Source organism: Mus musculus, chromosome 12 (assembly GCF_000001635.26).
Source record: "Mus musculus strain C57BL/6J chromosome 12, GRCm38.p6 C57BL/6J".
Lineage (NCBI taxonomy): Eukaryota > Metazoa > Chordata > Mammalia > Rodentia > Muridae > Mus > Mus musculus.
The window spans coordinates 85821300-85835189 of record NC_000078.6 but is presented as its reverse complement, the minus strand read 5'-3'; the positions used below and the strand labels follow the sequence as shown (position 1 = coordinate 85835189).

General features: G+C 43.8%; 2 protein-coding genes across 31 annotated transcripts in view; one reads left to right on the top strand and one right to left on the bottom strand.

Annotated features, from left to right (window-relative positions):
- The window catches only part of Ttll5 (tubulin tyrosine ligase-like family, member 5), a 229068-nt gene extending 218571 nt beyond the window's left edge, over positions 1-10497 (bottom strand). For 13 of the 26 annotated variants that reach the window (XR_003950060.1, XR_001780460.2, XR_001780461.2 and 10 more), the window contains exons 1-3: positions 10104-10222; positions 8566-8737; positions 3189-3295 (exon numbers count right to left, since the gene is read on the bottom strand). Coding sequence is in view for 17 of the 26 variants with exons in the window: in XM_006515995.4 (XP_006516058.1) it covers positions 3189-3295; positions 8566-8639 (181 nt within the window). In the remaining 9 variants the exon portion in view is untranslated. Of the gene's footprint in view, positions 1-3188; positions 3296-8565; positions 8738-9844 lie in introns of all 26 variants that reach the window. The other 13 variants (NM_001364627.1, NM_001081423.3, NM_001364625.1 and 10 more) reach the window with 4 other exon arrangements.
- Erg28 (ergosterol biosynthesis 28) overlaps positions 10297-13890 on the top strand; it is a 9447-nt gene continuing 5853 nt past the window's right edge. For 3 of the 5 annotated variants that reach the window (NR_153807.1, NM_021446.3, NM_001360813.1), the window contains exons 1-2: positions 10297-10719; positions 12942-13102. Coding sequence is in view for 3 of the 5 variants with exons in the window: in NM_021446.3 (NP_067421.1) it covers positions 12970-13102 (133 nt within the window). In the remaining 2 variants the exon portion in view is untranslated. The remainder of the gene's footprint in view (positions 10720-12941; positions 13103-13890) is intronic. The other 2 variants (NM_001360451.1, XR_003950072.1) reach the window with 2 other exon arrangements.

Below are 13890 nucleotides of genomic sequence, written 5' to 3'. Positions count from 1 at the left end.
TCATGATGCCTTAAAGACAGAGGCTGTCCCCATTTAACTAACAGTGAAACTGGCAAAAGTGAAGTAACCTGTCCGAGACACACTACTTCATGCTGACGCTGGAATGGGAACTAATGACCAAGAACACAAGAACAGACTCTCTGCCACACAACCAGACAGTGCTGATCCATGTTATCATAAGCTGTGAGAGTAGGTATGGCTTAACCTTCAGACTCAGAACTCAATCTATCCACACCTCAAAGGCTAATACTTCAGAGATGGCAAAGTTAATCCTGAACAACCAAAACAATCAATCCTGAAGAACAAAGTTAAAATATTCAGTTCCCTATTTTGAAACTTACTAGGGGCTGAGTGTGGCTTACATGCCTGCAATTCCAACACTCAGGAGGTGGACGCAGGGCTGGGAGATAGCTCAGCAATTAAAAGCACATGCTGATCTGCAGAGCACCTAGACCCAGTTCTTAGCACGTACACAGTGGCTCACAGCCATCTCTATATCCAGTTCCAGGGGATTCATGACTTTCTTCTGACTTCTAGGGCCCTACACACACATGGAGTGCATACACAAATGCAGGCAAAATGTCCACACATACAAAATAATCTTTAAAAAATGTTTTTAAGAGATAGAGGCAGGACAATTGGAGCTCAAGGTGAGCCTTGGCCACAAACCAACCCTGAAACCAGCCAGAACTGTGTGAGACCCTGCCTGTTTTTTGTTTTGTTTTAAGACAGGGTTTTTCTGTTTAACTCTGACCATCCATCCTGGAACTCACTTTGTAAACCAGGCTGGCCTCTAACTCATGTAGATCCACCTGCCTCTGCCTCCCAAGTGCTGGGACTATAGGTGTCTTAGTCAGGGTTTCTATTCCTGCACAAACATCATGACCAAGAAGCAAGTTGGGGAGGAAAGGGTTTATTCGGCTTACATTTCCATACTGCTGTTGATCACCAAAGGATGCAGGACTGGAACTCAAGCAGGTCAGAAAGCAGGAGCTGATGCAGAGGCCATGGAGGGATGTTCTTTACTGGCTTGCCTCATCTGGCTTGCTCAGCTTGCTCTCTTATAGAACCCAAGACTACCAGCCCAGAGATGGTTCCACCCACAAGGGGCCTTTCCCCCTTGGTCACTAATTGAGAAAATGCCTTACAGTTGGATCTCATGGAGGCATTTCCTCAACTGAAGCTCCTTTCTCTGTGGTAACTCCAGCTGTGTCAAGTTGACACAAAACTAGCCAGTACAATAGGTATGTGCCACCATGCCTGGCAAGAGACCCTGTCTTAAAAAAAAAAAAGTTAGTTACAGTGGGTAATCTGAGCTACATGATACTGGCAGAAGAGTACTGGACAAGGGCTAGAGAGATGCTCAGTGTCTAGAGCGCTTGCTGGTCTGACAGAGGACCTGAGTTCGGTTCCCAGCAGCCATATGGCAGCTTACAACCACCTGTAACTCCAGTTCCAGAAGATATGGCATGCTCTTCTGGTCTCTGGGGACACCAAACACACACATATTCCACTTACATGCACACAGGCAAAACATACATACATATAAAATAAAAACAAATTTAAAAATGTCTAGACTAATGGCCTGTTAAGAGTACAGAAACAGGTTGGAGAGATGGTTCATCAGGTTAAGAGCACTGAAAACTCTTCCAGAAGACCTGGGTTCAATTCCCAGCACCAATATGGCAGCTCACAACTATCTGTAACAGACATACATGCAGGCAAAACACCAATGCACTTAAAATGAAAAAAAAAGTTTAAAAAAAGAGTACAGAAACAAATTCATAAATGGATGGTCAAGTGATTTTGACAACAATACCATTTAATAGGAAAAGACTACTCTCTTTAATCATGCTGAGATAACTTGCTAATAGAGGAAAGAAGGATGGCAGACACTGTAAGAAACGAACTCAAGATGAACCAAAGACTATTCAGCTCTAAATATAAAATACATAGAAAAATTCAACTTAGGTTAGGCAACGTGTGCTCAAACACAATCATTAAAGGCATACAAAACAACAAAATAGGTAAGCCCAGCACTGCTGAAGAAAAAGTATCTCACAGAAAGTGAAGCCTGCAAAAACATCCTACACAGTGGGGAAAGCAAAGCACATATCTGATAAAGATCGGACCCTCTCCCCAGCACTCGGGAGGCACAGGCAGGCGGATTCTGAGTTCGAGGCCAGCCTGGTCTACAGAGTGAGTTCCAGGACAGCCAGGAGACAGACACAGAGAAACCCTGTCTCGAAAAACCAAAAACAAACAAACAAAAAGATCGGACTCTCTCAGAACTCAATGACCACAAAGCTTTTAATTTGTTAAATGCTCAAAGCCTTGAACAGATATTTTGTCAAAGACATACAAAGAGCAAAATGCACATGGAAAGATGCCCCAGGTTGTTAGGCATTAAGCAAAGAAAATTGAAACCTCAATGAGCTACCACTTTCCAGTGTCCAAACAAATTGTCTATCAGCTGATGATGGATAAAAATAAAATGATTATAACAAAGCAAGGATATGTGGGACAACATGAATGGACTGTAAAAACATGCTACGTAAGAGAAGCCAAACACAAAGACCTCATACAGTGTGCATCCATTAGTGGTTCTCAACTATCCTAATGCTGCAACTCTTTTATACAGTCCCTCATGTTGTGGTGGCCCTCCAACCATAAAATTATTTTTGTTGCTATTTCATAACTGTAATTGTGCTACTGTTAATGTAAATATTTTTGGACACAGTTTTTCAAAGGGGCCACAACCCACAGGTTGAGAAACACTGAATTTTATGCTATGCAAAATCGGAAAATCTATAGAAACAGAAAGATTAGCAGTCATAAGGCACTGGCAGTATAGAGAGGAGGGAGTGGCTGCCCAAGTGATGCAAATGTCCTTAAGCTAGACACCGGTGATAAATATGAATGACCCAAACACCAATTGATTGCACACTCTAAAGTGGTCAAAATGGTAAACTCTGGGACATGTTAAGTAAACATAACCTGAAAAATAAACACATACACATCATTTTGAGAAACTCAGGAAACAATTTAAGAAACTATGAATAATATTTGAAGTAACAGCTCAATGCGTGTTCCATGGCCAAGGCCTCTCTGTCTGTGTCATAGTAACTTGTTCTAGAGTGGTCAGGGTCATACCCAGATCCCCTTTCTATAGCAGAGGTTACACCTACCTCCAATTACTCGAATATTGTTGTCCTTTGTCAAAATAGCCTCAGCATGGAAAACCAAAACTGGAATTCTCCTGCAGCCTCCAGTCCACATAATACATGGGTGATCCCTGCAGGCATAAAAACGTGCTTCATTAATTCACACCTCAAAATCGGAATTAACAGCTGAAGCAGATGACTATGGCTTGTCCCTACCTCATACTTGGCACTAAACAGAGATGTCACTTAACCCTCTTGCCTACACTATCGGCAAGAGGCAGAAGTGTCTCAGTTACTTGTCTAAGGCCATACAACTATAGAGTGTAAGATACAGGAGAGAACCCAAGGATTGCTTTCTCCCAGTGCTTCCTTCAGTAAAGTTCTGCAGAGTGAACACTGAGAATTTAAGCTATCCATTCCTTAAATAGAATAGGATCCACACCAAAAGACTCGCTCTCTAAAAACTCACATGATCACAAAAGCCATACCACAGACTGCAGAGCCAGGATCTATCCTCCCAATCCAAATTTACAACTGCACTGTGGCCAGGACACAAGTTTTAGAAACTTGGCAGCCTTGGGACTTGCCTTTAGCCACCAAAGTGTTACAGTAAAGAAAGCAACTACTATATCTAGTTTGTTCTCTAGTAAAATGAATGTGGATGCTTGCTGTTCTTGATGTTGGAAGTAAGCAAGAATGTTAGCTTTCTACTGCTATGATATAACACAACTACTGAAAACAACTTGGAGAAAAGGGTTTTCTTTCAGTTTACATGTCCTGTTAACAGTCCATCATTGAGGGAAGCCAAGGCAGAAACTCAAGCAAGGCAGGAATCTGGAGGCAGGAACTAAAGTCCAGCCATGCAGAACACTGCATACTGGCATATCCTCTTAGGCTGCTCAGCCTGCCTTCTTATATAATAACCTCAGACCACCCCAGGCTGGACCTGTCTACATCAATCTTAACTGAGAAAATGCCCTACAGACTTGCCTACAAACCAATCTGATAGAGACATTTTCTCAATTGGAATTCCCTCTCCCTAAATGACCTTAGCTTGTGTCAGTAGACACAGGAAAAACAGGCAGAGTCTGGAAAGAAGCCAGAGGTCCTTGCCCATCTGGCACTAGCTACAGACTGGCACCACTGTGCTGTCACATTTACAAACAATAGATTACACTACAGTTAAGAATGCCGGGCAAAACTCAGCACCACAATAAACACATCCACAGCTGCGAAGAGCCTGTCCTGGCTGCGAAAGACAAATCCCTGAGAGAGAACTCTTTCCACTCACAGACAATAAAAAGATAAAAGAAGAAATACACTATTAAGGTAGTTATTAGTAGAGTAACCTAAAAAGTACTTCAGGCAGATGCTAAAATGTCATTAAAAGTTCTCTCACAGAGGTTGATTTCAATTAAAAAAAAAAAAATGTCATTAAAAGTTTTCTGACAGCCGGGCGTGGTGGCGCACGCCTTTAGTCCCAGCACTCAGGAGGCAGAGGCAGGCGAATTTCTGAGTTCGAGGCCAGCCTGGTCTACAAAGTGAGTTCCAGGACAGCCAGGGCTACACAGAGAAACCCTGTCTCTAAAAAACAAACAAAAAACAAAAAACAAAAAAAAAAGTTTTCTGACAGAGATTGATTTCAATAAAAAAATAACATTTTCTCTTTAAGAAAGCAAAACAAATCAGAAAATAGCAACACTTGAAGATTAGTGGAAAAAATTCAAAATGATTAGGAAACTAAAAATTGGAAGTTTATATCTTCATTTTATACCTGAAATTGGCATATTGTAAGAAAGGTTGCTTTGTTAGGTATGAAGAACAAAGTATTTGGAGATTTGTCTATTTTCATCTCATGTGTATGAATGTTTGCCTGCATATATGCACGTGCACCACATGCATGCCCAGTGTCTTCGAAAGCCAGAAGGTGGTGTCAGGCCACCTAGAACTGGAGTTACAGCAAGCTGTAAGCTACTACCTGGATTCTGAGAACTGAACCCAAGTCCTCTGAAAGAGCAGCCAGAGCCCTTAATTGCAGAGTCATCTCTCCAGCTCCAAAACAAAGTATGTGAACGATTCAGACTGAAACAGACCAACTGTGTGGCTGACTTAATGAAATCCTAAGAGTCAGCAACTCAGACAGAGAATGAAGCAGTTCCAAGCCTCCTGCTATACTGTGCCTTCTTCACACTAGCACCATTCTTCTCCCTGACTTTCTACGAGCTCCTGCAGTAACTGACATAATGCTACCTTGTGGAACAGAAATTAAGACTGCTAATTTTTTTTTCAGAGACTAAAAAGGCCTTATGTCAAGTTCTTAGATGGAAGTTTCCACAACTACATATAAATTTGTATCTGGGGTAACCAACCAAGATACAGAATAGTTTCGGTATACTTGGTATCCGAAATAATGTTGGGTAAAACCAGGAAAATGGCACGGTCAGCTTCAATTGTCAATGTCAACAGAATGCAGCAGGAAGGAGAAATCTCAAGTTTGGAATTGAAGCCAACAATGGCAGGCTGTGAGGTGCTCCAGGACTATAAGGATTAACGCTTTAACAAGGCCTGAGGATCTGATCAGCTCTAACCAAGGTGGTGGCCACAAAACAACTCAGCTGGGAAAAGCCCTTCTAATTCCTGTAACTTCTAAAATGTAAGCCTACTCCCCTGGACGGAAAAAAAAAAAACAAAACTGACTTTAAGCTTCTGTCCTGGTTGTTGGTTTTTGTTTTTGTTTTTGTTTTTGTCAACTTGACACAAACCTAGACGTAGCTAGAAAGACAGAAGTACTCCTAAGACAGTGACTGCATATCAGACTGGCCTGCAGACATTAGTGAATTAGTGATGGCTATGGGAGGGCCCAGCCACTGCAGGCATTGCCACTGCAGGCCCTGGGCTGTAGAGGAAAGCAGGCTGAGCCAACCATGAGTTAGCACGCAGTGAGCAGTGTCCTCCATGGCGTCTGCTTCAGCCCTGCCTCCAGGTTCCTGCCGGGTCCCTGCCCTGACTGGACTGGGACCTGGACATGGAAGCTAAAATGAAGTCTTTTTTCCTGGTGTTGCTTTGGGTCTTGATGTTTCACCTCAGTGTCAGAAACCCTGAGTCAGCTTCCCAGAGTAGAAAGCCAGTGTATGACAGACCTGTCCATGAGCTGACAAGACAAGAGTAATCGCGAAAAATCCACAGAAGTATGCAAAAACTCCATGAATTTAGATGAGGGTTGGGAAATCTACTAGATAATTAGCATTTCTCAATTATAAATATAAGCAACAGTCAGTTATATTGTATTATCTGTGTTCATCATCTAAGCCACTACGCAGAGATTTTAAAAAATTAAGAAAAAAGGAAAAACAAGAGTAAAAGAACAACCCTGGTTGGCATTAAATACTTTCTAAAATGAGTAAAAGGAAGTAGACTGAAGTAAGATGTCGCATGAAGCAGAGGAACCAGAGGGAATTACCCATCTAATTATCTGAAAACAGTGACCCCAATACACTGTCAAGTCATTATGTGCTGTGAACTAACAATGATAAGCCTTTCCTGGAAACTTAATGCTGTAACTATTTCTCAAATATTGTTAATATAATCTTCTACCTTATACAGTCTACCATGACCGCATTAGCTACTAAGAACAATGCCTTACATTTATACCATGCTTCATAACTTTATCAAGTACTTTCATGTGTATTATAGTTTGAACCTAATCACACCCTTTCAAAATAGGCTGGGAGCTACTCGGGTTCTAGAGTGTGTATTCTAAGGGACTGAGAAACGGCTTAAGCTAAGAAAAGTGACTTATTCACGCCTAAAATCTCAAGCACTAGGAAGCTGAGGCAGGAGGACTGCTACGCATCTGAGGCCAGCCTGGGTTACCTAGTGAGCTTCAGGTCACCCTGGCCTCAAGATTATATTTATTTGTGTATTTGTGTGTGTGTGAGTGTGTGTACATTTATGTAAAGATAATTTTTTTAAAAAGAAGCTATGAATTTGAGGAGAGGGAGTGGAAGGAGAGGATGAAAGTGCAGTATACATATATGAGAGCTTAGAGTTATATATAAATAAATTAGATAAGCCTATCAGCTTTTCTCTTCCATATCGAGTAAAATTATGAGAGGTAAAAGTCCTCAAAACTGAGAGCTAAATTAGAATCACAATCCATCTCTTCTCTGTAAAGTGGAGATTCTTTGATATTTGTGAGTCTAATAAGGTGGAAATAATATTTTTAAATTAAAATCTCTCAGTGTGCATATTAAATGATCTACTCTACCATCTCTAGAAGCTACAGTTGGCCCTGTTAATCATTTTCATTATGAGGACCCAACAGTCAATGAATGACCTTGACCCTTAACCTGAAAGAACTTACAGAGAGCCCTTGTGGTTCAATGAACACGGCACAGGCTACAGAGCTCTAGTATTCTCATCGGAGCATCTTCACAGAGGTTCTGCTGTGTGTGGCCTGCCCTTCATATCATCACCGTTCTACAGCTGTAAATGCTTCAGAGAAAACTTATAGAGTCAAGGTCAGAGCCTAAGAACTTAACGTTTCACCAATCTCTAAAATTTTCAAAATCTCCAATTTTTCAATTACTAGAAGCTATGGTCAAGACACAAGGCTGACAAGATGACTCAGCGGATAAGGTGCTTGTCGCCAAACCTGACCCAAGTTCAATTCCCAGGACCCACATGATGGAAGGAGAGAACAGATTCCAGAAAGTTGTCCTCTGACTTCCACATCCGTACTGCACTCAGTTCACCTATTAGAGCCAGGAGATGGTGCATCAGGTAAATGTACTTGCTTGGAAGCCTGATGCCCCATGTTCAATCCCCCAAAACCCACAACAAAGCCAACTGCAGGGACTAGAAGGATGGCTCAACAGTTATGAGAGCTTCCTGCTCCTGCAGAGGAGCCAGGTTCATTTCCCAGCACTCCATCAAGCTGCCACAAACTCTGTAACTGAAGCTCCAAGGAATTCCATGTACCCTGGCCTCCTCAGGAACCTGCATGCCCATGCTGCACATAAACTCAAGCAGGCGAGTCTGTTTTAAAATGTGCACACAGAGAGAGAGAGAGAGGGAGGGAGAGAGAGAGAGAGCGCGCCAGATGTGGTGGGAGGTATGGCAACAGAAATGAGAGACCCCCACCTCAAAAACAAAGCAGAAGGGGGTGGGGAACCAAGTTCACCTGAGTTCCTATCTGAACTTTAGAACATCTAAAGGTGATATTGACTTAGAGGCCTAGAAACATAAGCCCACCCTTCGAATTTCTGAAAAAGGATGGGAAGTGAATAATATGATCTTGACTCCAAACACAGATGGAAGCTAGGGCCAGGCAACACAAAGAAGGAAACCTGGAGGTGAATAAAGGAACCCCCCCCTTAAGGGCGGGCTGACTGTCACTCACTCTTGGTTGGCCAGGTCCTCGTCCTCTGAGGACGATGCTGTCTCCTCCAGGTCCCGGGCCATCACAACTGGCATCTCCTTTGGGGTCTGTCATACAGTCAGCACACAGAGGCCTCAGAGACCTTTCTTCCTTGCAGTCTCACTGGATCAAACAATTTGGATGGCACAGACTCCTGTAAGAAAGTCAAAGGACTTCAAAGACAATGCAGTTGCATACTTCAGGATTTTTTGCATGATCTTTAAGATGAAAAGAAATATATTCCTGAGTATTTTCCAGTCTCTAGAAGCTTACCTTCTGCCACAGTGCACCTCACATATCACAAAAATCAAGAATTTTTTTTCTGTGTTTGTTTGTTTTTGTTTTTCAAGACAAGGTTTCTTTGTGTAGCCCTGGTTGTCCTGGAACTCACTTGTAGACCAGGCTGGCCTAGAGCTCAGAGATCTGCCTGCCTCTGCTGGGATTAAAAGGGTATGACACAAAATTTTTTTCAAACAGATACTGTCTCTGCTGTATCTAAAAAGCTGTTACTGAATTTGAGTCGTTTTATATAATAAAAGAGCAAGCACCAAAGGAGAGGCTTTAGGGCACTGATGTGGACAGTTGATAAGCCTATGTTTAGAAAATTCTTTGCTAAACAAATCTGACCAGGATCAAAATAAAAATCCAAGGTTCAAAACCCTTGCCAATATTTATACAGACTCTACCACAAGCAAACAGAATAAGCTGTTATGTTTCTAGGAAAACCAAATCACCCGAACTATTAATAAAAGGGTGGTGAAAATATTTCTCCTCAGCAGGGATCACATAAATGGCCGGGGAAAGGGGAAGTCAAATACTCTAATTATTGGTACTTTTTTTTTTAATCACACATTTTAATCCGGATATCAAGTAGACACATAAAATTAGGAAATCTCCAATTCCCAGGCTTCTAACTTCAAACACTTTCCATAGAGAAAAAGTTTCATGTTCGTTATAGAGAAAATAGAAACGTTTAGGGAAAACGCTTAACCTTAATGTCACTACTCAAAGATAATCAATTCGTGGCAATTCTCCAAGCTTTTGCTGGTCTGTGCATTGACTTATACAATAAGACTCTCAAAAACAAAGCAACTGCAGCAAGCAGCAACAGTGACTAACCCCGACCCTACACATCTTCAGCAGAAATGAGTAATACCAAACAACCTCAATGATTCTTTTCGGGTGATTCCTAAAGGAACTTCTCGACCTTACCCAAAAATGCTTGAGAGTCTTTTAAGTTAAAACCTTCAGGGATGCCCACCTTTCCTCGGCTCCCTGAAGAGTAGAACGAGATAAATGCTCAGGAAGTCCTTGCCCCTACAGGGACCAGCCGCCAGCTCCAGCCCAGCACACCCCAACCCCAGGCAGCTCCGCAGGCAAGGACGCGGCGACTCTGCCGCAGCGCTTCTGCCCAGCACGCCCGGAAGCCAACAGCTGCTCCGGAGCTCGGAGGGAAGCGCAGCGGCGCCCGCCTAACCCTGGAGCGCACCTCCCCGGAGCGCGCCGGCGCAGGCGTTTACCTGTCTCATCTTCTCACGGCTCGGGGCCGGCAGGCGGGGACCACGCTCTGCTTCACCTCCCTCCTCCTTCCCCAGCCCGAATCAACGCAGCCGCCGAAGGCTGCTTCCCCCGTTACTACAACAACCAACAAGCAACCGCCCGCTAAGAGCCACTGCGCAGGCGCCCGCCAGCGGCGCGAACAACGCTCGGCTGCGGGCGCTGACGGATGGCGTCACCACGGCGCGCTCAGACACCAGAGCCAACCCAGGCTGTCACCAGAAGGTTTCTTGGCTCCTTTTTCTCTCTGCGTTTTCCCCACCCCTAAAAGACTGACTCCAAACTCAGAGTTCCGCCACGCTCGACAGAAGGGTTTACCGCGTGAGCGGCGTAGCAGGAAGAGGCTCAGGCGGCGGCAACTGCTGATTGGCAGCAAAGGAGTTCACTCCCTATCGCCTGCTCGAACTGAGCCAGCGTAGCCAATCAGAACGAGGACTGACAAAAACAACCCAATCCTGGAGCTGGGCTGAGGGAGGGGGCGGGAACAAGTGGCCCAGGTGGACTTGGGACCGGAGCTGGCCTAGGGAGAGCTGGTTTGCGGATGCTGCTGATACTGCTGCAGTAGTACTGGATCGTCAGGTAGGAGAATTTGGAGTGGGATGTAGCACCCGAGTAAAACTATCTGCAAAATTTAGGAAAGTGGGGGTTGCCTGGAAAGCAACCGGAGGTGGTGGTGGAGGAGTCTAGAAACGATGTCCAAGAGGAGGTGCTAGGAAAATGGAGATTTGGTCAATTCTGGGGATGGGTGAGTGAACGGGCAGTCGTTATGAACCTAGCTCTGCAACGAGCTTTCACTTTTCCTCATGTATTATCGGGTAACCCTCGAGATAGAGGCTTATATCCCCATTTTACGGATGAGAAAACCGAGTCTCTAGAGTCTCACTGGCTTGTCTGAACCCCTCAGATATGAGTGGTGTAGCTAGGATAGGAGTCTGCCTCTATTGATTGTTAATTAGTATCGCATCCATGCTGACCTGGGCAAGGGTGTACCCCACCTCTCTCTCCACCTCATAACTCCAAGGGAATGGGTTTAAAGAATTGGTAGAGTCATACAGAAATGCTCTGGTGTGTTTTCATCAGCTCTGGGATTTCTAAGATCTGTGAAATAAATGGAGGGTGTAAGTTCTACGTTCTACTGAAAGGGAGTGTGTGCGGGGGCGGGCTGGGGGGATTTTTAAATAACCCAAGCTGGTGTTGAGAGGAGAAAGTAAAAAGAAGTAGATTGGCATATGCTGTAAGTGTCTGTGAAGATCAGCACACCCCAGCATCTCTAGACTGGGACAGTCCCCGTTTGAGACCTCTTTCCTCTGGGTCCACCCTTTCTCTCCTGGAGCCCTTTATAGTTGGTTTTTCGTCATCACTTCACTTGATGTCTATATACACTGGGTAGTAGGGAATCATACTGAAACATTACCACAGTGATAAGGGAAGCCTGATAGTTTCTTACAGCTTTCAGGCCAAAGCAGTTAGCCTGACAATAGGTAAATGAAGGGCCAATATGATGGTGGCTATGACAAATTGTCTCTGTGGGATCCCTTTAGAGCTGATGGAAATCACTACTCAGCGAGGCTTGAGCTAAACAAAAAGTACCGAACCTAGCTCTCTCTCCTACCAGCTTCCTCAAAAAATGGGAACTTTGCTGCACCTGGCCGCACCCACCTTTAATCCCAGCACTCAGGAGGAAGAGGCAGATGGATCTCTGTGAGTTCCAGGCCAGCCTGATCTATGTAGAGTTCCAGACTAGCCACATAGTAAGACCCTGTCTCTAAATAAATAAATAAGTAAATATTTTTTAAAAGATGAGAACTTTATCAAAACATTCTATGAGGGAGTATTGCAACAGAGTCCACAGACCCTGGCACTCAGCCACATATTAGCTATGTTACCTAAGCAAATCACTTAGCTCTTGGTTCTGATCCCCATCTGTAAAGTGGAAATACTAATAGTGCCTGCCTATCCTGATGTAGGGAGTGAGTGAAATAAGATGTTATATACTTGGGGCACATATAAGTGTAGGACACAAGTGTTCCGTAACTATAGCTAATGTACTTTTCTTGAAACCCAACATCAAGCTATGACAGGTCTTTTCCAAGTCTTTTCGATTGTTTTAGTTTATGAAACATGATGTGTCTGGGAGCCATGCAGAGGGAAACTAAGAAGACTAGTCAGACAGTTACACTATGGTTTCCATTCAAGTGTATGATGCAACTTCTGTACATTTGATAGGATGTGTCCAGGTATCTGAGTAGATTTTGAATCACCCTGAGCTATTTGTATTGCAAAGGGATGGCATGAAGAGATGAAGGCGTAATACTGATTCCAGGCAAGTGGAGGGAATTCTGACTTACAGCAATGCTGTGCTTTGGAGGATTAGTTGAGCAAAGGTAAATGTGGTGCCACTTGCTGCAAGGTGTACTGGTCGTTCACCCTCTTTAGAGTGACCGAGCATTGGCAGGAACACAAGCTTGCCCAGAAATCCATTTGATTACTTATAGAAATGTCCGCACCCCCATTTCTTCTGTCCTTCTCACTATGTCTTTTGTGCTAGATTTGACATTTCCACCCACTGCATTTTTTTTTTAAACCTCCGTGACAAAGATCAGCATAGCTCTGTTTAGGGTAAATATTCCTAGATATTTTGTGAAATAAAAGTGGTGTAGCAAGAAATAGGGTGGGGCCGAAGGACTAGCAGAGGTATGTGTGAAGTGCTCTGCCGACATCACTCCAGACAGCCCTCGTACAGGTTAGGTGACAGCTTGTGACTGATGTAGAAGTAACTTTCAGCCTTCTTTGTTCCCAAGGCAGAGCGCCCTCTCTTGGAGGGGAGTCATGAGCCGCTTCCTGAATGTGTTACGAAGCTGGCTGGTTATGGTGTCCATTATAGCCATGGGGAACACACTCCAGAGCTTCCGAGACCACACTTTTCTCTACGAGAAGCTCTACACTGGCAAGCCAAACCTTGGTAAGACGTCAAAACTGTATGGGCATCAGAGCACATGCCTATAATCTTAGCACACAGGAGGATAGGGCAAGAAGGTTGAGAGTTCAAAGCAGACTGAGCAACTTGGTGAGCTCCTATGTCCAAAACTGAACTAATTAAACTAATGAAAAGAAAAGAATGTAAAGAAGTATATTTTCTGTAGCAATGACCTAGCTGCTGATTCCAAAGTCAGCCATGTATCTGACCACCCCAGGCTCCTCAATAAGTTTGGCTAGGAATCCAGTTCCAGAAATATCCAGGTGGTTCTGGTGCCTAATCCAGTCTTGGTAGCCACTTGTACAGCAGTTCTCAACCTGTGGGCCATAACCCTTTGGGAGTCAAACAACCCTTTCACAGGGGTCGAATATCAGATATCCTGCATATTAAGAGACTTACATTATGATTTTTAGTTGTAGCAGTAGCAATGAAATAATTCTGTGGTTGGGGGGTCACCACACATGAGGAACTGTATTACACGGTCGCAGCTTTAGGAAGGTTGAGAACCACTGCAGTAGAATATTAGAACATGCAGGAAGCACTTGGCCTTTTTCCCAAGCTTCTCTGGATACCTCTCCATTCATTTGCCTGCCCAGACAATTTGTGTGTTAAAAGAAGCTCCCAGGAAGGCAAGCAAAGAAATAGGATGACATGTTGATTCTAAAAGGCCATAAAGAGAAAGGTTAGAAGCCTTTTGCGGTAGCTCAGTGTCCTCATTAGGAGTCAGAGTGTGTGGCACACGAGGTTCTAGTCTATGTAACAGGTAGACAGTC